The following is a 26322-nucleotide window of genomic DNA, read 5'->3' on the forward strand; positions in this document are numbered from 1 at the left end:
ATGGTGTCAGATATCTATGCTAAACATGATTAAAGTTCCAAAACTTGAGGTTAACATATGTAAAAATGTTCCTTGCAAGTCAAAAGCCCAGGCTTCAACCTGCCCTGAACACTTCATTTGTTTTTTTCTACCTTTCCAACAAGCTGACGTCAGCTCAGGTTAGGGTTAGTGATAATCCTACTACTACTACTACTACTACGGGCTCCCCGGAAGGGGGCCTTAAAGCAAACCTGTCCCCTAGAAATTACGTTCATATACAACTACATTGCAACAGCATATACGTTTTGCTAGAAACATAATGCTGGCTGAATTACGTTCTCTCTAAAGTTAATGAGATAATTTTGTTAATTAACATATTTGGCAAGTTGCAAAAATGTTGTTACTGAACGTATGAGTCAAATGTTCATAGACAATATACCTAGCTGGGGGTTTTTCCCACCAAAATATCCAATCTTGAAGTATAATATCCGCTGGAAGAAACTACAGCATTATTAAACTTTTTATGGTTATGTTTACGCACTGGCAGCACTCGGTTAAGGTTAGGGAAAGATCGTGGTCTTGGTTTAATACAGTAAAAGTGTGCAATGACTCGAAGCACAACATATCTATTAACATTTAAGCGAAACCATGATCTTTCACTAACCTTAACCGAAGTGCTTTTGTTGCCTAAACCTAACCACACGCAGGACTCAGGATGCAAACTCGGGTCTCTCCATCCCTCCATCCACCCCAGCCTCCTCCCTGTGACTTCAGAGTACTATATAAATGTATTCAAAAAAACATAATCCAGGCAGTGATTACATTTGCCAAAGCAACATAATTGGGAATGTAATTTAGTTGTATATGAATGTAATTTCTAGGGGACAGGGTTGCATAAAGAGGAAGGAGCTAAAACGGCCTGTTTCAGACAGAAGCTGTACTGAGGGGCTGAATAAAGGGCCAGTAAAAGATGAATAAGGAGTTCTTTGAACTGTAAATCATGCAAAGACATACCAGTAGAGCCCCACATTAAAGTATAGACCTTCTTTATTTGTAGACTTGTGGTAGTGTTTGAAAATGAATATATTCGGTTGACATTATTTTGTGGTGTCTGGGCATAGTTATTTGCACGCCACAATAATAAAAGCTTGAGTGTATTTCTGACACTGACAACCTCTAAAGACTCGTTCTCAAAGAGCTGACGTCAAGCTTTCCCCAGCTTTATTCTGTTAGGCAATTTTTTTAAAACGCCCCTTTATGTTCATTTCACAGTTTGCTCTGTACAGCACCTTTTGTCTTTGATTGCACAAAAATGTGTGCAATCAAAACACAAAAGCACAATCACACAAAGAGCCTCTTTCATCTTCAGCTCATGGGGAAATGCTCACAGCTTGTGGTCAAGACAAGACACGTCAATCAGAAAATCTTTACGTGATGTTGTTTTTACCTGCAGAGCTGTGACGAGAAGAGAAGCAGGTTTAGAGGAAGGTGAGCAGCAGGAGGGTGAGAGTGAGAACAACAGTTACGGAAATGAAACGGCGTCATGTGCATTTGTTGATAAGAACATCATGTCAGGATGTTGTCATTCTGTTGGGAGAGATGAATAATTTGCCGCTCTGTGAGAGAACAAACCGTACAGTGCTTCCCTTAATATCATCCTAATATGACCAGAAATTGGGGAGGAAAATAGCCCTCACCTTGTCTACAGGGTGTTGATGACTAGTTAATGAAAATACTTTCATTTCCTATCATCCGTTTTATTGTTTTTTCATTGGAAACGGAAAGTTGTGGCAATTTCATTTTCATAATAGAAATCAATGGTCTCGTAGAGGTTGGGCTTTTCCTGTCTTTCATTACTCAGTGATGGATCAGGAAAGACAAATGCATACAATTTCCGTTGCTGCAGCCATGTTTTGGTAAATAAAAGGTTGGAAAATGACAATAATTATTGATTGTTCCATTCCAAGATGCTACAATCTACCGCTTAATCCCTATCACTCCATATTTCAATAACTAAACAGATTATATCTTTTCAAATGATGCAGTTATGAGTCAACATGAATAATGACATCAATAATCATCTCTGGTGAGCTTTATGTTCATTCCATCAGTTATTCTGCGAGAGCAGGTGCCAACCTTTTTGAACTGTAAATGTCTTATTTTAAAATGAACTGTTTACACAGTGAATATTGATTTACATCAAATGTATGTTTACAGAGTTATCATGGTCAAACTTTCCATATATTATAAGATGGGTTCCCCTTTCAGTTGTTTGTTTAGAAACCTTGTAGCTGATTACACACACACACACACACACACACACACACACACACACACACACACACACACACACACACACACACACACACACACACACTGCATGCTTCAGCTCACTCCAAATACTTATAAATGTTCTTTTCTGCAACACTGACCACCTGATGTTCCTCAAAAAAAAAGAAAAAAACGTACATACCTTGATTTCCCCCTCACCTGTGGTCCCCCTGGGTTGCTATGGGAACACTGACATGGTGGGCTTGACAGCATAGTTGGCTTCTGTTTGCCTCGACAGAGTTTAGAGCCGAAGTGTCTCCTGTGATCACAGCGGTCGAGCCGCAGCGCTGGAGGCTGAGGGTTGGCCGTCTTACTGGTTAGGGCCACTCAGAGCTGACGCTGACAGGGTCGCTGAGGGCCGGGCCAACAAAGGAGCAGCCGCTGATCATTAATGGTGCTGGCTGCCAGGTGATAAATACAGCACGAATGCTTCTCATGGATACCCTGCCTTTGTTAGGGCTCCACACAACCGTATAAGCTGTGCCTCTCTGTGTTTATCCCATAGACTGTATTTAACACCAAAGTCAGTCTCACAGCTCTCACTGTGGCGAAGAGGGAATTAATTAACATGTAAATAAATAAATACTGACCCTTTGCTAAGTCTTGTCCCTTTTAAAGTTGCTGTGCCTATCAAACTTTGAATCCTAGCTACAATATAAGAAGTTTTTGGAACGTGATTTCAAACATTAGACAAGTGAAATTGACAGTGGCTTGTTAAATTTATCAGCTGCAGCTCTTAGCCAATTAACATTAATTCCAAGACAATGAGAACCCTGGAAAAGTGTTTTTATTATAAGTGTATTATGCATTTTATGGTAACATACATTAGATCATGCTAAGTGATGTAATCTATATATAACATGAAAATGAAGAAGCAGCGCTTGTTATCATATCGCTGTTTTAGAGCTAATTAACACCAACATAACTTATTAACAGTTAGAGGGAAAGTATTTTCTAACGTAGCCCTGATTTAGATGTCTACTATAGCAAAACTAGCGAGACAAACCAAATACATGAGATTTATATCAGCTTTATTTTCTGTAAGTATTTTCAAACTGATTTACTTGTATGAGTTTATAAACATACTCCCCCAAAAGACCTTTATTCACAGCAGACATTTTGACATGTCATTACAGAAAAACCAAATCGTCTATTTTATCCAAAACATTTCACCCAGACCGTAACCAGACCTAAATGATGGTGTCTTATCTTATCTTATCTTATCTTATCTTATCTTATCTTATCTTATCTTATCTTATCTTATCTTATCTTAACCATAGTGTTGTCACACCATAAAACTTATTTCTTTATCAAAAGTGATTTGTTGTGGTCTTGGAAGGCACAGACAAATTATTTTGTCCTGCCGTTATGGACTGGTTGGATTCATCATCTGGGGACCCTGAATGTACAAAATCTGATGGTAGTCCATATGATAGATGTAAAGGACAGGTTCACAATTATTCAAGTCTGTCTTAAAACAATAATCAGGTTCCCAAATTAACTTCAAAATAGGTTTTTCTTCTTACTGTAATCATTCCTCCTCTTCATACTGACCATTAGAAGATCCCTTCATAATGCACTTACAATGTGAGTGATGGGGGCCAAAATCCACTGGAAAAATCCTTCTGTGCAAAAATATATTTAAAAGTTTATCTGGAGTTAATATGAAGCTTCAGCCATCCCAGTTAGTCATATCAGATAAATATCTTTCAACATTACAGTCTTTTCAGTGCCAAAGTCTTTCTTTTTGTTACTATAGTTCCACTGCAGCTCAACAGGGAAACACAAAGAGAGAATTTGATGCCAAAAAGACGGCAGATATCGAATGTGGCAGTAAATGTGGCAGATATCCACTTGATATGACTAACTCAGACTGCTGAAGCCTCATATAAGCTTCAGATAAACTTTTAAATGCATTTTTGCACAAAATGACTGTGTGGGCACAGTAGATTTTGGCCCCCTATCACTTACATTAAAATTGCATTTGACGGGGATCTTTTAATAGTCAGTATGAACAGGAGGAAAGATTACAGCGAGGAAAACCTCCTTCAGTGGGTATCTGACTGTTGTTTTACGACAGACTTAAAACTGTGAACTTATCCTTTTGTCCTATTTCTTACTAAGATGCTCTCAGTGCAATATGTCTATAGGAAATATAGAACTGCTCAGAACTGCTAGAAGTGCTGATATAATAACAAGGGAGCGCTATTCTATTCTAAACATCCGTATGTTTACACCGTACCTCTGATTGTAGGATACTTATCGTTTGTGACTGGACACTCACATTGCAAACACTAATTAAAGAGCTGAACAAATTTTGTTCTTCAGTGTTAACACTGAAAGGAAAAACACAGCGTGCTACAATTATACTGGACAGTAATTTAAGCAGCAATAGACTACTCAACCCCCCCACTAGACACACACACTCGCACACACACACACACACACACACACACACACACACTCGCCTCATTCCTTCACTCAGAGATCACTCCTCTCTGTGGTTGCCATAGTAATCCCGAAGCCAATAACACCTTGAAATTTTTCCTCCTTGAAGTCAAGGAAGCTGGGGATGAAAATTGCCCCAATCAAATTTGCCCTTCAGAGTATAGGTTTTCATTGATGCAGCAGTGTCACATACAGGACCTGCACCCATTCCCAGACCCCCATCCTCCACCCTACTCAGGAGAAGACAGCATTATAAATCAATTTACAAGCTGTGAGAGACATTCGGCAGAAGATGGAAATGAACAATGGCACATGAAGGATATTGGAAAACATTTTCTTGCCGCCACGGCAAGTGGGTGTAGGCAGTGGAAGCGTCTCATGTGCAGTTGGAAAAGGAAACCTAATAGTATTTTCGCGTGTGCATGTGTGTGCGATGAATTAGTGGCGGGGAGGAGAGAGGAAGGGGATTTGTATGAGTGTGAGATCCTGTGCGGATAAAATGTGATGAATAATAAATAGTGGAAATGTTCAGTCATAGAAGGAAAAGTTATTTTGGGTAACTCAATTGTTGAAAGAGGTGGTGACAAAAAAAAAAAGTGCTTTCACTTCTGATAAACCATCCATCAGATTTACATCAGCTTTCATGAGTGCATATACGTACAGTATGCAAGAGTGCTGTGATGTTGGTTCTGTGGATTTATGGAGTTGAATGATTTAGAGATTATCACCTCATTTGACCGCCAGAAATTCAAAAGCTGAATCTATTCAACACATGAGGTCAGAGCACAGGGTTTCAGCCACATGTTAGCCCTTTTCACACATAGATGACAAGACGGAAATGTTCCTGAGTGCATGTGTAAATAGTGAAAATAATTTGCTGTGCCTGAAAGGTTATCCCAGTAATTTACTAGGAATTACGTGTGAAAGAGGCTTTAGACACTTTTTGTCTCATAGGATCGAACCTGTGAGCACCACGCTGCGCTGCCAACTGGCCAACCTGTTGATTTTTTACATTTGAGGCTGTTCAACTTCAAGTTCAACTTTAAAGACAAATATTTTATTTTTGCATTTTTAGCCACGCAAGTTGGTCAGTTGGTCAATCCACTACTTTGGTCCAGAGTGAAACATCAACTATTGGATGGGTTGACATGAGGTTCTGAACAGATATTCATTTTCCCTCAGGATGAATTGTAATGACTTTGGTGATCCTCTGACTTTTCCTTCAGCACCACCATCAGTGTGTCTTTTGGTTTATGAACACATTCTTGCAACATTAACTAACTATTTTGTGTTTAATGCTAATCAACAAATGCACGCTAACATGCTAAACTAAGATGGTGAATGTGGTCAAAATTACACCTGCTAAACTCTAAAGTCTTTTTTTATCACTTGGGGGCAGCAGAACAACCTGTAAACACATTACAATGTGAATAAGAGTTGTGTTTGTAACTAAATATCTGGCTCTTTAGCTGCTAAACGCTCCACTATGTTCATCCGCTAGTTGCTAATTTTGTCTGTCTGCTGTTTAGTGCTGGGAAGGCAGCGTGCAATGTGTTTTTCAGAGCTTTTTGTCTGAAACAGTTGAGCTGTAATGCTTAATCAGTAGACAGAAAATTCATCTGGAACTATTTTGATAATTGATTAATTGTTTTCAGTCATTTTTTAAAGAAAAAATGCCAAAATTCTCTGATTTCTGCTTCTAAAATGCGAACATTTTCTGGTTTCTTTTCTCTTCTATGACAGTAAAATCAGTATCATTGGGCTGTTGGTCGACACAAAACAAGACATCTGAGGACGTCACCTCGGGAATATGGGGAAACATTTTTCACTATTTTCTGATATTTTTTTAGACCAAACGAATAATTGATTAATCGAGGAAATAATTGACAGATTAATCAATAATGAAAATAATCATTAGTTGCGGCCCTAAAAAACATCGGCTGCATCTGTTTTGCAGGAGCAGCGTTCATGAGAGCAGTGAGACTGCACCAAAACAGTAACGTTGTGGGTTGTAAAACCAATACAATGAGCTGAAAGAGTAGAACTGCAAAGTTGGGTGATAATTCTCCGTGGGTTTGTCACTTCAAGCAACACCTTTCACATAACATATAGTCACATGAGCCATTATCGATATAACAATATAAATTAATGCAGCTTTAAAGATGTTTTTTTAAAAAGTGAAATATGCATGCAGAGGAATAGAAATGTGACACTGGCAGCAGTTATTACCGGTTTTTCCCTGATGGGTAACAGCTCCTGTCTCCTCCCGCCTCCCACGCATTTCCTCTCTAAACAGGCAGCACCAAGAATGACTCCTCCCTGAGGCTAATGGTGATGGTGCAGTATTTTTAACCTGTGAGTTAATGACAGCAAGCAGTGATGAGGTGCTTACCGTCGCTGCTTGTGTATGCTATTAATGCTAATTTAGGGCAGAAGAGGGACAAGGGTTGAGAAGGACACGAGGCCTGAAAACTCAGTTTGATAATGGGATTTTAGGTGGGAGGATGTCATTAACAAGACTTTGGGTTATTCTGAGGGAGCAAGAGTGTCACATTACTGTGGTGAATCAAGTAATTAGAAAGACCGAAAGGACAGCGGCAGAGCAGCTAGAGTTGAGGGAACATGGCAATGATGCTCTCCTGACTGAAACTGTTGAGAATTTACTCAGAGAGGCAAGTTGTAAGAGCCACAACCTCTCAGTACATGGTTGTTGTTACCTAAAACAGGTCATTGAAACAGAAGAATTCAATTTTTGAATGTTGATTTTGGTCACATTTAACCTGGAACACTCTCTGTGTATAAACGTTTTGTATCAGCTGCACAAAAAAAAATATTCTGGGTCACTTTCAGAAAAGTCATAACATTTCAGGCAAAATAAAGAGTGTTCAGTGTGTTTTTATTGTTCTCAAATGTAAAGATGGTTCAAATTTGACCTGAACAGTTTGTAAAGGTTAATATTGAAAAGAAATTTATCACACTAGATCATTTATTGAGTCTGATTTAACCTTTGGATGGATATGCTACAGTAACCTATTGGTAACCAATTGAATCAATTGATATTGGTGGCCAGTACAGGTGGTGATCAACAGTTCACACGTCTAGACATTCGTAACAGAAGAGTCTGGCAAAAGGTAAACAAATTGTCAGGGATACTTATATTTAATACTGAATTTCATATGACTTGAAATAACATAATTTTAAATAGAAAACAATGGATCTGTGCATGTCACTGTACAAACCTCAATATTAAAGTTTTAAAAGCTATGAGTTAGAAAAAATATCTTCCTCAGACCATCTTAAAATATCTGTGAAAGTGCCCTATAAAAGATCATTTTTGTAGCATTTACATCACATAGTTTCTAGAAAAAGGGCAGAAAATGTAGGGAAAGGAGTTGTGACAAGCGTTAAGAGAGTTAAGCACAAGGTAACTGGAGCCCAAATGATACACTAACAGAGATGGGATTCTCGACCAATATTGACTTACTACAGATATATTGTCACTGTGAAGATGTTGGCAGTAAACAGCAGCAATACATGTTTGATAGGTTCTATCTTGATGCATTTTTGTCCTACATTCTTATTAATTCAAGTGAAATATATTGTTATATCGTTATTCTAATAATTTCTAAAGTTTACTGTTTAGTATGTAATGTTATATTTACTTTTGCAAATATCATTGATAATAAACTTTATTGTTCAACTGTGAAATATTCTGACCTAATACATCTTTATCTAATTTGAGGGATACTTGATGTACTTTTATAAAGCAAAACAATATTAATCAATATATCATTGTCAAATGTTTATTATTCTCAAACATTAATAATATATTGACTTCAAATATCCTCCATTTCCTGTATACACTGATTAATCACAAATCAATAACGACATAAGCAGTAATGCTGTGGAACTTTTCCTTTAATTAAAGTATTTCACACAACAGCAACAGCACATGGAAACCAGCTCCTATTGTTTATCTAAGTCTGGAGAGAAATTAAAGATTTCAGTGTCAAGTATCGGACCGGCACTTTTCAGTTTCATTTTTCAGAGTGAACCTGTCAAGACAGGAAGACTTGAGAGACACTTCAGTATACGCTATATACAGTATATATATATATATATATAAAAACTCAAGGAAATAAATGTGACTGTCAACAAAAAGCAATACCCAACATCACTCACAGTCTCTCTCTCTCTCACACACACACACATAAACACACAGGAATTGATGCTTTCCTCAACTCTCATTTTAAATGTTATCAGTCAAACCTCTTCGCCCTGTGTACCTAATTAAACAGCTATTGAGTGCAGGGATAGAAGGACTGATTTTCACCACAACAGCAGGCTGGATGATGGGAAAGTTAATTCAGATAATTCCTCTGTGGACACTTTGGCCCAAAGTGAAATGTCTTGATGACTTTTGGATGGATTGTTATACAATTTGGTGAAGTCATTCATAGTCCGCAGAGGATAAATCCTGATGACTTTGGTGGTCGATTGAACTGGTAAAAATTCCCACCTGTCCAACATGTCAGAATGATGTCAGAACACCTTTAAAAGAGTAGTTTGACATTTTGGGAAATATTTTGTAACTGTTTCTTGGTGATCAGCGTCCCGGCGCAGTGATTCCTGGAGACTCCACTGGTTGCAACCTAGCAGGGAAGTAACAGTGCCCAGCCAATCATCACCAAGAAACTTATTTTTACATTTTGGTTTGTGTAATGATTAAGCAAACAAGATAACATGTATTGATTTGTGAGTTTTTAGGTATTTTTGAACTTTTGAGTGAGTCAGGCTAACTGTTTCGCATTACTTTTACTGTTTTTATACTAAATTACGCTAATTTCCAACTGGCTGTAGCTTCATGTTAACATGGACATGAATGTGATATCAATCTCCTCATCTAACTCTCAGCAATTGCAAATTACTCCAAATAACTGTCTGTTCTGTGAAAATGTACGACTGAATTCCCATCAGCCTCAGCTGCACTTTGAAGTTGATGCATCCACAGCATGCTAACAGTAGCAAGAGCCAGTGATGGAGGTTGAGCTGAGCCAAACACACTTAGTCTTAAAATATCCACTATACAGGATGAACCCTTTTGATTAGATTTACATAACAACATGGCCTTTCCTCTAGCACTAATCTTTTGCTCACTAAGGATCAAAGTTACTTCTTAATTTTTAATTTTGCGACCATTAAAGCTTGACACCCTGCTAGCATGTCTATTGTTGTGTTAAACAGGGCAGAGCATATGTTGTAAAACAACTGTTTATGTAATATATTAAATATATATATACACACACACATTCAATAAATCCCCTGTTCACAGCTGGAAAAAGAGACACAACTTAACTCTACTGCATTCTCAAATGTGAAACATAAAGTGTACATTTTCTTCCACAGTCTTTGTCTTCTTTCTTTTTCGAAACCATTCATAAAAAAGAGAAAGTGAAACTCTGAGTCCAAGATGAGTTTCTTATCAGATGTTTACCTGTCGATTTTCAAATACACTGGAAGCTTGTGGTAAAGCTTTAGTCAAAGGAAGTCAAGAGTAAGACACATTAAACTTAATTTTCCTTTAGAATATATTATTTCTTCAGAGAGGTTACTGATAACATTGTTCTTTTCACACATTACCAAAACGTTCACCACTGGCAGTATGAGTATGAATCTGTGACGAGGCCACATTTTGACTGAAGTCAGTGCAGCCAGAAGTGGTCAGATAACTGTTTATTGTTTTTCGCTCATCTTGTCAACTCTATCAAAGCCACATGAAAACAGTCAAAGCAGTAAGTTATAAAAATAGGACTCAGTTGGACAAAATCTGTCGAACACATCACCCATATCTCAGGTGTATTATTATAAACATTAACGTTGGCAGCAAATCCTCCTCTAGAATCAGAGCACAAGGCGACTCACTAGTTGCACAATAAGAATCTACTGACGTTTAGTACTGACACATACTTAAGTCATGCTAGAAGAAACCTCAGAGAGGGTTTGGTAACAACAGGGTTGAGTACAATTTAGGAAGTTTTGAGTAGAAAATACAATAACTGTACGAGCAGGCACTGTATGTTTGCACACAAAGCCAAGTATGCAACAGGGATTACAACAGATCACTGACTTTCACACCATAACAAAGTCAACCAGCAGTGTCACTGTATATAAAGTATATAGAGCATATTAATAGCAGTGCTACAAATGAGCTACAAACACCAGGTAAGAGTAATCCTCGTAGAATGAAATTGAAGCTTTGAGGCAATGTGTAAGAAACCTCAGTAATTTGCATCACTCTGATGTCTCTGACTTCTTTTCTCTCTTTGCAGTGACTCTCTTCCGCTGAGCACTCGAGGCTGCAATCATATGCAATTTCTTTGAATTCCTCAGAAGGACAGCAGAGTACACCGAGAGAAGAGAGGGCTGCTGTTCGTGTCAAAAGACATAATATTGTTTTCCTTGTTGCCTCATTTTCTGTATTTCTCTCTTGAGATTTCTGCCTCATCCCCTAGGTGATTAAAATGCCTCTCATCAGCAGTCATTTGCTGGTGCATAATTGGCATTTTGCTGACAATTGTAGAAACTAGTACATATATAGTTGTATACAGTACAAATTCAACACACGTATTAATTCTTTTCAAACAATCCATAGTCATTTTACAAAATACTACATGTTGTACATAGAAAATTAACAGCTTTGGACAAAATGTCATGCTAATAATCAAATCACACACACTCTTTTCTCTCTCACACATAGTAAGGCTTTAGGGTTTCATAAAACTTTGAGCATGTCATGCAAACGCCAGTGTGTCCTTGACATATTCATGCCATGCAACTGGTACTCTGCACTGTGACATCAGTGCTCTCTTCTTCTCTCATATGAGACATTTAATACATGTACATGCACACAAGTATTTGTCCACTGCCAATACTGTGACTAAGGCAACAGCCTGGTTGCATAAATTGACTGTTAAATTTACATGGCTGACATATTTACTTTGATTACACAGTAAAAAGGATGGGACCTTTAATAACCTTGAACAGCCAGAATTCTGCATGCCTACCAGGGATACTTCTGTTAAAATTAAAATGCCACCCTTCACTTTAGAAGAAAGATTATTTAAATTCAAGAGTTTGACATGTTTGACTGAATGTTTGAGTGAAGCAGAGTGGGAAGAAATGTTAAGATCTTTCATGTGTCTGTGTGACTGAGTGCAAAGTTATAACTGCCCCTGTATTCATGGTGTTGAGATGTTGAGAATCTAATACTCGCCAACTGGCCTGAATGCAGAGTAAAGATATTGGTGTACTAAGCCCATTGCCCAGTTGCACAAGATTTAATCAAGATGCCCACAGTGGATGAGGCATACGTGACAGACAGGCTGCAGCTGGAACGTCCATGCATATATATACAGTACCAGTCAAAAGTTTGGACACACTTCATTCAAGTGAACGGGAAGGTGTGTCCAATTTCTCATTTTTCATTCCATTCATTCCACATACACTAACTCACTGAGCTGACAATCATGCAGTATAGATGTAAGTGGTTGCCATTAAAGAGCACTGCCTACATTTCTGTCTATGACTGAGCTCTAAAAACCACATTTTTATAAAACAAGTAAAGAAATCTGCCGGTTTCCAATAAAAATCAATCCTCTTTCAAGATTTTTCTATATATTAGTGCCGGAATGTTGCAAAAGAATCAATAAAAATTAAACTTGATTTTACTTTTAATGCTTTACTTGAAGTTAATTTGCATTGGCAATATTCTTACTGCACAGACAGATTTTTTGAATGTGTTTAAAGATAAATAAACCTAAAGATACCATGTGGAGTTTTTGACCACTAGCAGTGGTCTGGAACAATGTTTTTATGAGTGCCCCCCCCCCCCCCCTCCCTTTTTTGTGTTGTGCATGTGCATCCGAATACACAATACAAAAACAACTGTCTGTTGATTGACAGCTAGTGGTGGTAACGCACCATTAAACTTAGCAATGTGCCAACAAAAGCAGTGAAGAAGAAGACTGTTATCAAACAAAAATGGATGTAAACACAGCATGATTTAAAATATTAAAAAAATGTTTTATGAGGAAGAGAATGAATTCAACATGTTTGTTAGATCTGAATGTAAGTTCATTCACAAGAAAACTCCACAGGGAACCTTTAAGTACTAAATTATAGACAAAGGGTAGAGATTTTTCAACTAAATTTATGTTACTGGAGTCTTTACTTTCTAATAAATGAGAACATGATTACCCTATCAGAATCAGATCAATCTCATTATAATTCTATTTGTGTTGTGGATGTAAATGTGACTATTGTGCCTGCTGTGTTTGTGCCTCACCCTCCACTGTGAGGGGTGGGCCATGGCAACTGGGATCAAAGGGTCATTTGCACATCAGGATGTAGTGCCACTTCAAAGCACGCGCTGATTCACAAAAGCATCTTTGTACTGAACACACGGCACAGCGTCGAATTGCCTCCTGTGCTGCTGTGGATTTATGTCACATTACAATAATAAAACCATGCCACATGAAACGTACACAGTGCAGGCAGGGACACAGACGGGCTGATGCACAGGTGTCGTCCAACCTTTGAACCAGACCTGGCTGAAGAAGTTGGCTGAGAGACATGTCCAGGAAAAAAAAAAACCTTTCATATGCAAAATTCATCTGCTGCTGTTGAGCCCAGCTTGGTGTAATGAGCATTCTTTATTAGGAGAAGGAACCAGGCAAATCTCGACCACCGTAAATCCCTCATCTGTCCATGAACATCAAGAAGTTTATTTTCTGAGCTTCGGCTCTTTTTTAGATCTCAGAATAAAGCATCTTCTCCTTTAAGGAATTTGTTTCAATTCTTGGAAACCGTTCATTTTCCTTTCCCTTTATCTTCATGTTTCATCTATAAAAACAGTGGATTGTATAGAAACCAGTGCAAACATCTAGTATAACTTTCAATCAGTGTCCTTGGTTTTTGCCACCTTCGACCTCCAGGTCTTGTGGCTTTAGAGCCCCGCGAGCAGCTTTGTTAGCGGCACCTCTCGCTCTCCCAGCAGTGTGTCCCTCTTGAGGCTGGTGCCTTTGTTTACCACCTTGAACTTCACTGACAGGTTCTTCACCTGCACCGAGCTTATCGAGTCAAAGAAGAAGTCCTCGTTGAAGACGGGGTTGCGGCTGTTCTTGATGATGTTGCTCCTTTGCTTCTGCAGCTTGCCTGGGTTCAGGTAGACGGACACGCAGCAGTTGATGCTCTTGATGTCAAAGTGCTTGTCATAAAGATTCTCTGCTGCCAGGACTCGGATGAGCAAGCGGGAGGTGCTGGCGTCGTAGTTGGCGCTGATCCTCACCGACCCACCTTTGTGCAGGTTGATGGTGTGCTCCCGATGCAGCCCGTGGTCTGACGCTCCTGCACCACCGTGGAAGGAGGGGACGTGCAGACGTCGCTGAATGTTGGGGCTGGGCTCGGCCGAGCTGCACTCGTCAGTTGAGAGGGAGCTGTGGCGAGCGAATGTTCGCTTGGCTTTGACCACCTTTGCCTGCGTCTCATGGGTAAAGATCTTGAGCAGAGAGGCGGAGCGGGAGAGGAGAGGAGAGCTGAAGGGAGAGGACTCGGCTGAGGAGCAGGTGTCACTTTCCCCGCCGCTGAAGTATCGATACGGATTCATGTGAGAAGTGCTGAAGTCAGCTGGATTCAGATGGTTTCCTCCTTCGCTGCCTTTCCCTGGAGTCTTCCTCTGGGTGTTTGGGGAGGTGATGGGACTGGAAATGTCGCAGTGGAATAGTGACTCTTTACGGCGGGTATGGGGGCTTTCCTTCAAGGTTGCAAAGCCATATGAGGTTTGGGTCTTGGGAACATAAGGTAGGGACATGGCTGTCTGTGACCCGGGGTCTGCGTTGGTGTCTCCAGCCACAACATCATCAGCGCTCTCTATCTGTATGATGTGGCGGTTTGCCGCTCTCAACAAGTTCTTGGTGTCTCCTGCGATCTTGGCTACTAGACGCGGGCTTCTTGGGCTGCTGATCTTCTTCCCGCTGCCAATGGTTTGTTCTGAAGTGGAAGGTTGCAATCCCTCATTGGGCTTCACAATCGGAATCTCAGGCTCTGGAGGGCAGCTGACCAGCTTCGGTGGGATGAAAAAGTCTGGGATCTTGTCAGGGGTTAGGACGTTGCTGTAGGCTGGCGCAACGCCTTTCTTGTCTCCATTCTCGCCCTGTCGCAGCACACCGGTCTCCACCGACCCGCGGATCTTATCCAGAACCCACATGGTCCCACCAGACAGTGGGGTGTGTGGGCGTGTGAAGTCGATGCAGTCAGGTGTATCTGCAATTAATAACACACAGGGAGGAGGTGTAAATGATCAGATGATGGTTAGTCCACAGGGAGGAGAGAGAAAAAAATAACACCTCTGTGTCGTAGCTCCAAGGTGCAAATGCTGTCTAAGAAACCTCAAGAATTTAAAGGATTAAGAGTGAAATAACACCACTGAATCTGAGCTCTTGACTGGAGAAGTTATGTAGTAAAAGCTCAAAGATATATACTGCCGTTTTAAAAGAGCTTTATATAAAGAAGTCCACTGTAGGCTGCTTACATTCTAGGACATGGACTAATAGCCAACAGATCCTAAAAGTATACTATGCAGGACAATGTATAGACTCATACAAAAATAATCCCTCTCAATCATCACTTATGACCCACTAGAAGTGTGTGGTGGTGTATGTATCAGCTGAGACCCTGCACTCTGCCTGTATTTTCTTATTATTTTGCTGTGTTTCAGATGTTTCTAGGCTTCAGCCCTTGGGCAGTGGGTATGTAGCCACCAGCCAATAACAGCACGCAGGGTGTGAGGTCGGGACTGGTAGTGTAGTGACCAGGTTACATCGCTGTCTCCGTCTCTCTCCTCTGCTCTGCTCTGCTCTCTGTCTCTGTGTCATGGATGTATAAAGAGTTGCAGGTCTGCGTTTCTGCTTGACCGTGGGCGGGGCTGAGCTCCACACATACACACACACTCACACATACACACACACACACACTTGCAGAGCAGAGAGGCCACACTGGACAGGATGAAGCTGCACTTCGGCTGCATTCAGACAAAATCCAGCAATGCGACACCTTTCCGCAGGGTTGTGCAGATGTGTGGGCGTGTTTATTTGTGCTTTAGAATGTAACCGCTGTGAAACAATCAGAAAATAAAGTTTTATTTATCTGATTCACGGCTTTGTTCTCGCCAACACTGCTCGCTCTCTTCATTCACTTTCTAGTTCTCTCTCTCTCTCTCTCTCTCTCTCTCTCTCTCTCTCTCTCTCTCTCTCTCTCTCTCTCTATCTTTCACTTGCTCACTCCCTGAACCGGAGGAGGGGCCAACTTTGAATGTTGTGTGTTTACAAACACCAACAGACAAGTCCTGTATAGTATGCCTTTAATAAGCAGCAATGTGAAATCTTAACAAATGATAGAAAATCAACCAGAATTCAACTATATTACAATATACAAAAAACAATTGATTTTAGACAGCAGAGTGGCTTAATTGATTGGTAGTATAAGTATAGAGTCAATGGGAATAGATTAAGATCAAAGCTGGAGCTATTTTACTATTTCCATATGATTCTCAATGTTTATAAGGACAAAATCTAAAGTCACACTTTTTCTATTAACCCACATTGTATCAACATAAAGTATTTATGCTCCTCTGTCTTGATACAGCTGTTTTGTGTATTTTATTCTTAAATCTAAGAAAATTCATACTGGTGTTTCTGTGTTATTTTAAAAATGAATGGCAGAAAATAATCATTTACAGTCAGTTTTGTTCATATTAATGATCCAGACATTAATTATCCAATAACAGATTATCTTTCTGCTTATTTAGATCATATGGACCTAAATATTTTCATCGAATAAGTTGAGGGACAATACTATATAAAAGTTACAAATTTAATATCAGTTCAACAGGTGCGAGAAGGTTTCCTCCCGTTGCGCACCAGTCTGCTCTCCAAAACGCCTAAAAATTAAATGTCGTCATGAACACACTGTTTCTGTCTGCAAATTAAGAGAATAATATACTTACAGCGCTATAAAAAAGGGACACACTCTTCTTTTTCCTTTTGCTCCCTCAGTAACAGGTGTTTTCTCCTCGGGTCCTCCTCTTTGCGCTCCGCGGCGCTGCTCTGCGCCTCAGACTGTCTCCGCTCCGGAGCGCCTGTCGTGCGTTTTATAGACGGCACAGGGCTCCAGCTGACCAATAAGATCAAACTGTGCGTTTCCGTGTTTCCCAGCAGAACCAGCTAGAGAGACACTGGTTATATGATCAAAGGCAGAGGAGTCTTACAGGTGAGTTTAACATGTTTTAACCGGCTCAGTCACAGGATTTCACAGTCAGTGCTGCTCCAAACTGAACAAAACAGATGTTTTATGAGAATATTGTGTTGCTCTAAAACAGCTGCAAGTATACTTTGTTTTATAATCTGAGTATAAGAACTGAGGCTTTACAATTTTTAAAAATTGTTTTTACACTGTTACCTCACAATCCTGCAGCCTGACTCTCTCTCACTTTCTAAACTCAAATCTCAAACTTTTCAACAGGGAAATGAACATCAGAAGACATTTGGCACTTTGTTCATTTACTCCAGCCTCATCCAATTTGTTTTGTTTGTTTGTTTATTTGTTTGTTTTCCACTACCACACACAGCACAGAGGTTTCGTGCGTTTGTAAATCATTATATATAATAAGACTGTGCCTATTTGACCAGGAAAAGAACATGCAGCTGAGCAGACAATGCATGCCCCTTTGTGCTGTGTGGTCTGATTCAATTTACAGCAGCTTTTTTTCCCTCCTCTTTTTGTCTGTCTGTCTTCAGGTTCAAACCGACTGATCGGTTTCCCTGGAAACTTTGCAATAGCAACAAATACATTTGTCTGTCTAAAATAGGAAGGGCCCCACTGACTTCATTGATCTGCAGCACAAAAAGCACTTTATTTGCCCAGATTGCTTAGTTTTGAGTCAAGTGCCATGCAGCCTGATATCAGAGATCAGTTGCACAGAGACAATAATAGCACTGCATTTACTTGTCAACAACCACTGCAGCTGGTCTGGGAGGAATTTAGAAATGTAGATTTCAGTGACTGTGAGTCAATATTCTGTATAATGACAGCGAGGACAGTGGCAGGAACGCTCACACATCGGCTTTACATGCTGATCATTAACAAATATTTACTGCGAATAGCCCTTGAATAGGTGTCAGCTCTGCCTGACTCTGCCTCACCCTGATGGATAATGAAAGGAGCTTGATTGTTGTGGATGGAGTTGGCCTTCTTATCACAGCTAATTGGGAGCTCGCAGAGCAAAACAAGCAGAGCTTTACAATAAATGAGCGATTAGACTTACCTTGCATTTGAATTTCAGCCTTTTTTAAGACCCTGGAAATGTAATATTGGTCTGTGAAATAAACTCATGTGAAATAAACAAATCTTTTTTTGTGTGTTCATGTAGGAGCCATCTCTCATAGTCAGAAGATGACTGAAAAAAAATGTTCTCAGGGAATTTAAACCTGCATTAACTAATTTTTTGGCCACTTTGGGGCAAGTTTTGAACACATCACTCACATATCTTATGCTGCCTTCAAATGGAGTTTGTGAGCTTGTGGTTGCGACATGGGAAGTCGTGTACACCAGTTGTTCAGGGACCCCTTACAGGGGAGAAAATTTTCCAAGGACCCCCTCATAATTGTAACACTGATTATCCTATGCTTACTACCATTTGTATTCTTATATACCATTGGAACTATCAGTATTCAGACCTTTTTCATAGTGATAAACAGAAACACATTTCAATTTGAATCATGTTAATACCACTTACATACTTTTAAACAGAGGGTCATTTTATTTATATTTCATTTGGACTCAACTTGACAGCATTTATACTTTTCAAGTATTTGATCTTAAAAGCTCTCAGAAAAAGAACAAGCAAGCAACAAGCAAGATAAACCAAGACATTTAAATTGACCAGTTTACAGCTGACATTCAGTAAGTGCTTCAGCTTTAAAATAATGAACTTATCGCTCCTTATTCAAATCATTGGCAGAAAGCTCTGAACAAATCATAACAGTATAACAGTAACACATCATAGTAATTAGGCCTGGTACTTCAGAAAATTTTGATTGGAACATTTGCATTAGGCTACATCACATTCACAACTTACATAATTTTACAATAACTCACTTGATGAGCTCACCTAAATTAATGAGATGGGTGAGCCTGTCTCACACCACACAGTTTCTCCATTCTTGGAGTGATGGATGACAGGCAGACTCTAAGATCGTTCTCTGCATGCAAACGAGCCCTGCAACCTACTTAGTCTTCATTGCAGTCAAAGTGAAGAATGATGACTGACAGAGGTAAGCGGTAGGAAAGGGGAGCAATTTTTGCATGGCCTCGGCAGTGAGTTCAGGATACTCATGTGAGAGGGAGGGCCAAAAGTCTGCATGAGACACTTGCTGGAATTGGGCCTTCAATATCCTGCCACAGGATAAGTCAACAGCTCCTCTTCTGCATTACCAATAAGGCCACTTGTTGTTGCAGCTGGAGCAAAAGGATCCCACACCCAGTCCCAGGCATCAGTGTTCACGTCGGAGAAGTGTGAGCTGAAGTGCTCACTCAGTGCAGTGAGGTGAGAGGTGGCTACTTCTCTCACTATAGTTAAAAACAGATTGTCTGGAGAAACTCAGTCAGTTAGGGGAACATATCTGTTACTCCGACTTGTACCCTTCTTCCTCATAGCTCTGTTTTCTTCATGAAGGTGGTGATTTTGTTGCTGACTTCCAGGATAGATGCATAGCCTCCTTGGATAGAGAGGTTTAAGCTGTTGAGCAAGTTGAATACATTGGCATGATAGAACAATTTGGCTACACAGTCTGAGTCAAAGAAAAACTCTGCAATGTCAGTTTTATCCTCTCTCATAAACTCCTGCTGCAAAACTTTACCACGAGAGAGCCATCACACCTCAGTGTGATATTGCTGTGCGTCATACCCAGCATCCATCTCCCTACAAAGTTGTCTAAATAAACATGTTTTCTGCTGGGTGTATTCTTTGCTCTCCTTCCAGAAAAAATATTTTGTTTTGCCCTCATATTCTGGGTGTTTTGTAATCAGATGTTGCTTTAGCTTGGCTGGCTTCATGGCTTCATTCACTAGCACCTTAAGATACATGACAAATTTTGGTCCTCCATCACTTTTCTCAGTAAAACCAAACTTGAAATAAATGTCATCATATTTTCTCAGTTTAGCTAGTTTGGGCTTTGTGTCACTTGACGATGTGGACTGACTCAAATATTTCTAGATGCTCACCAGCTAGCTAGCTGGTTAATAAGCCAAGCTAAGCAGCGGCAGGAATGGTTCGTTGTGCCCTGAGTGAAGTGAGTAATTCATGACAGATTGACGTAATGTGTCATAATCATATAAGAGTTTTTATTGGCCCAAAGCTAACGTGGGAGTAATGGATAAAATATATATATCTACAATATGTTTGGCATTCAAGTAGTTAAGTCATGAGAACAACGCTGCTAGGAAACATGGACACCAAAAGACTCCTCATTGTTCTCTTGTCATTCTTCGCTTCTTTCCAAGAAATGATTGTCGGCATCCAGAAGCCACCAAGGCTAACAATTTAGCTAGCTAGTGAGCAGGTAACAAAGCAGGAAATGCAAAGGCATAATGACAGAGGAAAAGGATGAGGCCATTGGGAATTTAAATATTTTCTTCAGACATATTATAAAATTACTAAGAAAAACTCTATGTGACTAAAATCACAGTATATTAACTTACCATCCACCAAAAAATTAACACCCATGGTGTCCGCCATTTCTGAAAACATCAACAACACGTCACAACTTGTGAACTATGAGCTTTCAGAAAATTTCCACTTCCGTGAATACCACAAGAGGGGGATGTTCATATGGACTCTTCTCATGAACACAGTAAACGTGACCCCATTTGAGGCAGCAATAACCCTTTAAGTTGACATGGCAAGCTTGTTAGCAAACAGTTTAGACATCCTGCAATTACGGAGCAACATTATCATTCATTTAGTCGTGTTTCTGTCCACATGATGAATGTATGTCCAATATTCACTCTCCCTGTTTTTGGTTTTCATGAGCCCCTGAGGGAAATATCTGGCCCTAGCTGGTAAATGCTTCACTATGTTCACTAGCTAGTCACTAACTGTATCTGTTACCTGAGTGGGTAGCGCACAGTTGGTTTTTAGAGCTTTTTCCCTCAAAACAGTTGCATGCTGCGGCCAAAAACAACACTATGAGAGCGCTGAGAGTGAACCAACAGTAAAGTTGCAACCAGATTGCTAAACAATGAGCTGAAACTCGCTATAAAACTCCACAAAGCCAAGGGGAGCTGCACAGTCAAGTGATAATTCTCTGTAGGTTCATCACTTCAAGCGACGCCTATGACTTTAAACACTATCATTTGATACATTGTTATTATAAAAAACATCAATTATAGCCCCTTTAAGTCAGGATAGCTCTGTTGCAGAGAGATCTAGCTACACCCAAATGTATGGATACGAGCTCTCAGACACATAGAACATGTGAAACAGTAATAAATTCTTTTTGTATAACATTAATCTTGACATTCAGAGACACTCCAACAAAGGTGCATAAGTATGTAACATACTGACCCACATGCAAACAAAAATCCGGGTCCAAAGAGGAGGATAAACCTGTTTCAACATTCCTCACCAGGTCGTGAAAGAGAACGTTATGGTACAACATATAGTTTCAGGGATAAACATCAGGAGAGCCTCAGCATAGCATGTAAACCATGTCAGCTATTCAATCTCTGAGTGGAGATAATTATACATCTTCTCTTCGGAGGTCATCCCAGAGGTCATTGTCTGATGTAATCAACCTGTGAAAAGAGTCACTTACCATATAGATTGCAGAAGCACATTTGAACTCTTCACCCACTTCTGTCTGTCATCCATGAAGCCTGAAAGCTGTCAGAGAGGCAGTCATGCTCATTCAGCTGCTCCCTATAGACACTAGACCTGTTACACTAGTCAAGTAAAACATCTTAACGTCTTAACAGGTTTCAGAGCTGAAAAAAATATGAATCTGTGACAATGATGCAATGCTGTCCCAAGATTGACAGTTTACTAGGGGTTTATCTGAGGTTTATTTTCATTATTGATTCATCTTTTAGTCTATAAAATAGTGAAAAAATGTGCATCGCAATTTTCCAGAGCCCAAGGTGATACCTTCAATCTATTTATTTTGTGTGACAAAATCCAAATATGTGAAAATATAAAGATATATAAAACAGAGAAAAGCATGAGTGGCTACTGATGTTTGCATATTTTGTCTCAGTTTTTGATGAAAATGTATGTAGGTATTTAATTATTCAGTTCTCTGCAACAGAGCTTTAAAATCTCCTTTATGCCTCCATCATTACATGAAAAAAATCAAATAAAAATTAGTCACAAAACAAAGCTGCAGAGAAGTTGTTATGTCCATCAACTCATCAACTAATTGTTTCAAAACTGCATTTAACCACAGAACCTTAGGTTTCAATATGAGATAAATCCAATTATTGTAAAAAAAATAAATAAATAAATAAATGAAAGTTTATCAGAATGGAAACTATCTATAGAGGACTATCTGAATGGCTGAACCCCAGGCTCACACTGTTAACAGCTTCCTTCAAAAAATAATGAGATCGATACACAAAGTGTCTGAGAATCTTCAGTGTGAGACGAGGACGAGGCTACAACCTGAGAAAAGGTTAATGTGTCTGTTCTGCTCTCATTAAGGGGCTGGACTCTACATCTCTGTCTGTCCGAAAATGTGAGAAACACTTGAAGCAGTCTGTTGCACACCCCAAAATGTACAAAAGTGTGTGAGAACATGTGCATTTCCTCATTGAATAACGCAGATCAGAATCAGTGAGGCTGTGCTTGCTTGCTCAGTCTTGGATAGACAGATGTAGCTACACATCGGCCGTGACGGAAGCAATTAAATGTGGGGAAAAAAGCAGCTGAAGGAGTCGATACAGTGTCTCACCGGTGTGGAGCAATATCTCCTGCTGATGTCTGATTGGCTTCCTGGAAGGACAGGAAGGAGGAGTTGGGGCTGGTACGCAGAAACGTGGCTGCCAGACCGAACAAGATCTACACAAAAGCTCAGCAGGAGGTCTAGTGTACCTCCAGGTTTGTATGTGTGTGTCTGCATTGACTCTTAGCACATGAGGTCACTCATTATGGTCGAGCAAGGAGGGAAAAAAAGAGGCCTGACACGTCATATGGTCCATTTTTACCCCACTCCTTCATATTGTTGCCATCCATCTTCCTCCCTCCTGACAACCCGCTCCCCACCTTCCACATAACTTCTGTTGCCTTGGAGACATCTCATATCCTGTCATATGGATCAATTCTTCCCTCCCCAACTGTATTTTCTTCGTCTCATCTTACATTTCTTCACCTCACCCGATTTGTTCGTTCCTCAGACCATGCAGCTATCTGCTGGTCACCGCGGGCTCTGACTCAGTGCCTTCCAGTCATGGGTGCCCGGAGATCGCTGCCAAAGTGCCAGCTGGAGTAGGGGACGGAGTAACACGTGTGACTCACAATCTCAGTGTGATACCGCTGAGACAGGGATTGTAACATCTGGCTCTCTTCCAGTAGTTGGGTTTATACCCTGCAGTTTAAACAAAGTGTTATCCTTTCAGACAAACTCAAAAACAGTGTGTGGTGTATGAAAGGAACCACAGAGAGAGAGAGAGAGAGAGAGAGGGAGAGAGAGGGAGGCAATTCTCCAAATGCCAGGACCATTTGAGTGTGTTGCTTTTTTCGGTCCGCTGAACTGGCATTTGGATTGGACACACGCAGGGCAAAAGGTCAGACCTGTCGCCACAGGAAACAAATTTGATGGACTCGGCAGCGAAGATGGTATATCGCTGCAGGGAGGTGGGTTGGGGAGGGGGTGGGGGTTGAAGTAATAGGATGACCTAGGAGCTTAGGAGAGTATGAGTAAAAGGATGCAAAACAAAAAAACCCAACATTGATCAGAGAAAGGAGAGATTGCTCTGAAACGCCAGTGTATATCGATCTACATATTTGTCAGGTGAAACCTCTTTTGGATTGATGAGTTTCATTTTCAATCACCGGACTACACGAGGCCATAGGTGTGTCGACTTTACCAGGAAGAAGCGAGGAAGTGAAGATAATAAAGCATATAACTCTTGTGCAGGAGCAGCATGTAAGGGCACAGCATGTGAGTTATACCGGCAGTCTATTTACAGAGAGAGAGAGAGAGGGAGTCGCAGTAGGTGATGAAGAAGGTAGAAATGACCAGAGGATACTTTGGCACCTTGATATGAGAGAGCTAAATAAATGGCCCATATAACACACACACAAACACACTCTCACACATGCTGCCAGTGTCCTTGACTGGAAAACAAAGGCAGGAGAAAGAAAAATGTGGATTTCAGCATGTGATGCTAATTGCAGAATCACTGAAGTGTGAGCTGCGAAAACAAACAAGAGAAAAGCACATTTTTTAATACACTGGTGCAAAAACAAAACTAATATTTTAGTGATTGTTTCAACCCATCTATTCATCTTTTATCTATGTAGTGAATCAGGTTTGTACAGACCACTGACAAAGAGCTCACATTTAACTAGAAGCAAGCTTATGCTGCCCCCTGGAGGCAGGAAGCAGTCAAAGAATAAATTCTTGGGGAAAAAAAGCATTTTGTATGGTGTGAGTGTTCAGGTGAGGAGAGTGCCAGGAAATCCTTTAAGTCTCCATCATCCTGGTTATCAGGGTGACTGCAGGGTACAGATGTCATCATACACACTCCTCGCACTTTGAACACACCAAACCAGGAAAGAAAAACCCCCAAAATTTGTCAAAAGCTGCTACTGAATGCAGTCAATGACACACCAAACAGAAAGCTGTAATTCAGTAGTTTTTTAAAAAAAAAAACAAGGGATTTAATCCATCAAAGTTGAGGAAAAATCATAGATAAACGCTCCCCTTGATGTAGTTAATATGAGATGATTTGTCTTAAAGCTCTCTCTAAGAAAAACTCATTGCTCTTTGGCGTTTGTGCAGTTATTCAAGCAAGAACAAACCGAGTCATACTTCAGTTTTCTTGCAGGATCATATTAATTTTTAAAGCATCTGTAAGACAAATTGAAAATGACTGCGTAGTCCAATAAGTAGGATCTGCCAAAAAAAACATCTGTGTTGCTGTCTGCAGGAGCAACAAAACATCCTTTTTTGGTTTCTAGTAAAGCTGCACAGACACAGGAAATGTTTCATTCAGGCAGGCGGCTGGAAACTTTAATGTCAACAGCATATTTGAAAAGTTTTCACTGTTGTGTCTGTTGGATTAAAGTCTGTTTCCTTATTTGCAGTTTGTATCGGATTAGTGTCTCCACAGAAGAGACGCAGCTGAGAAGTTGACAAGCAAGAAGATGCAATAAGAAACAGATGCCAGGAGACTATTTTTTAAATGTTTCATACCATTTACAGTAGAAGTTAAAAAGGTGTTAATTATCTAGTCTGAGTCTTCACTGACCCTAAACTGTTGGATAAATGTTGTGTTGACAAATCATTGTGCTTCTCACATGTTTGGATCAAATGATTTCTTTCATTCTTAATGTTTCAAATGCACAGAAATATACCAGCAGGTTTAAAGGTTGAAATAATCTATCTAATACTTATCAATACACAGTAAAATATGCCTAGAAGACTCTCTGTCTGTCCTCTGCTCTTCTCATCTGTCTTTGATTTGGATGTTTGCATGCTTTAGACAAGTAATCTTATATATCTTTGTGGCTGAAGAACTGTCAGTGATTACTAGTAGCATTCATATAGAAGCCCAGTATTCATGTTAAATGATATTTTGACCTATGAAGAGGCCCTGCAGTGGTTTGTTTAGAAAGAAATTGACTGGTATGGTGTCAATTCCTTTCTTCCTCTGTTGTGTTTTTTCTTATTTCCTATTGATTAGTTATTTATTTTTCCCTTATTCCACAGTCAGACTGTTCTAGGTTCACTTTCAGGTTCGCTTTCAGGTAACTGTTAAAATGTTACTTGTATAACCAGCTCAATATTGTGATCAATCAATAACATTAAACATAAATAGAATAGCAGTTGAATCGTAGGCTGAAAGGCCAAAGTCAAAGCGCGCCATAAATGACCACAAGGTGGCGCAGTCAGTCTCTCTTGTTAATATGCCGGCGGATAGATGGGGGACGCCTTTGCACCAGGTATCAATCCTGTGATGATAATAGAAGTGCAGTTATTTTAAATATTTTGTTCTTTATAGTAAATAAATATATTAGTAAATATGTAAACATTTACCCCTGCAGGCATTGATTTATGTTAATTTACCATTATCACTGTGTTCTGTGTAAATATAATTTTGATAACAGTAACAGTAGAAAGAAAAATAATAATTAATGAATTTGTCCAAATTTATGTTTTTCAGATCATTTCCAGTGTTTCAAATACTCACACAGTAAAAATTATTTTCTGCAAAATGTAGAGGACTGCTCTG

The 26322-nt window shown here is 39.8% G+C and overlaps 1 protein-coding gene across 1 annotated transcript; it reads right to left on the reverse strand.

Annotated features, from left to right (window-relative positions):
- Positions 1-13672: 13672 nt before the first annotated feature.
- On the reverse strand, positions 13673-16903 carry LOC121901030 (C2 calcium-dependent domain-containing protein 4C). The gene is made up of 2 exons (XM_042417660.1): positions 16820-16903; positions 13673-15078 (listed from the first exon to the last, which is right to left on the reverse strand). Exon 2 carries the CDS (start codon positions 15020-15022, stop codon positions 13763-13765), a length of 1260 nt encoding a protein of 419 aa, XP_042273594.1. The 5' UTR covers positions 15023-15078; positions 16820-16903; the 3' UTR covers positions 13673-13762.
- Between the last annotated feature and the right edge of the window lie 9419 nt (positions 16904-26322).

Source organism: Thunnus maccoyii, chromosome 7 (assembly GCF_910596095.1).
Source record: "Thunnus maccoyii chromosome 7, fThuMac1.1, whole genome shotgun sequence".
NCBI lineage: Eukaryota > Metazoa > Chordata > Actinopteri > Scombriformes > Scombridae > Thunnus > Thunnus maccoyii.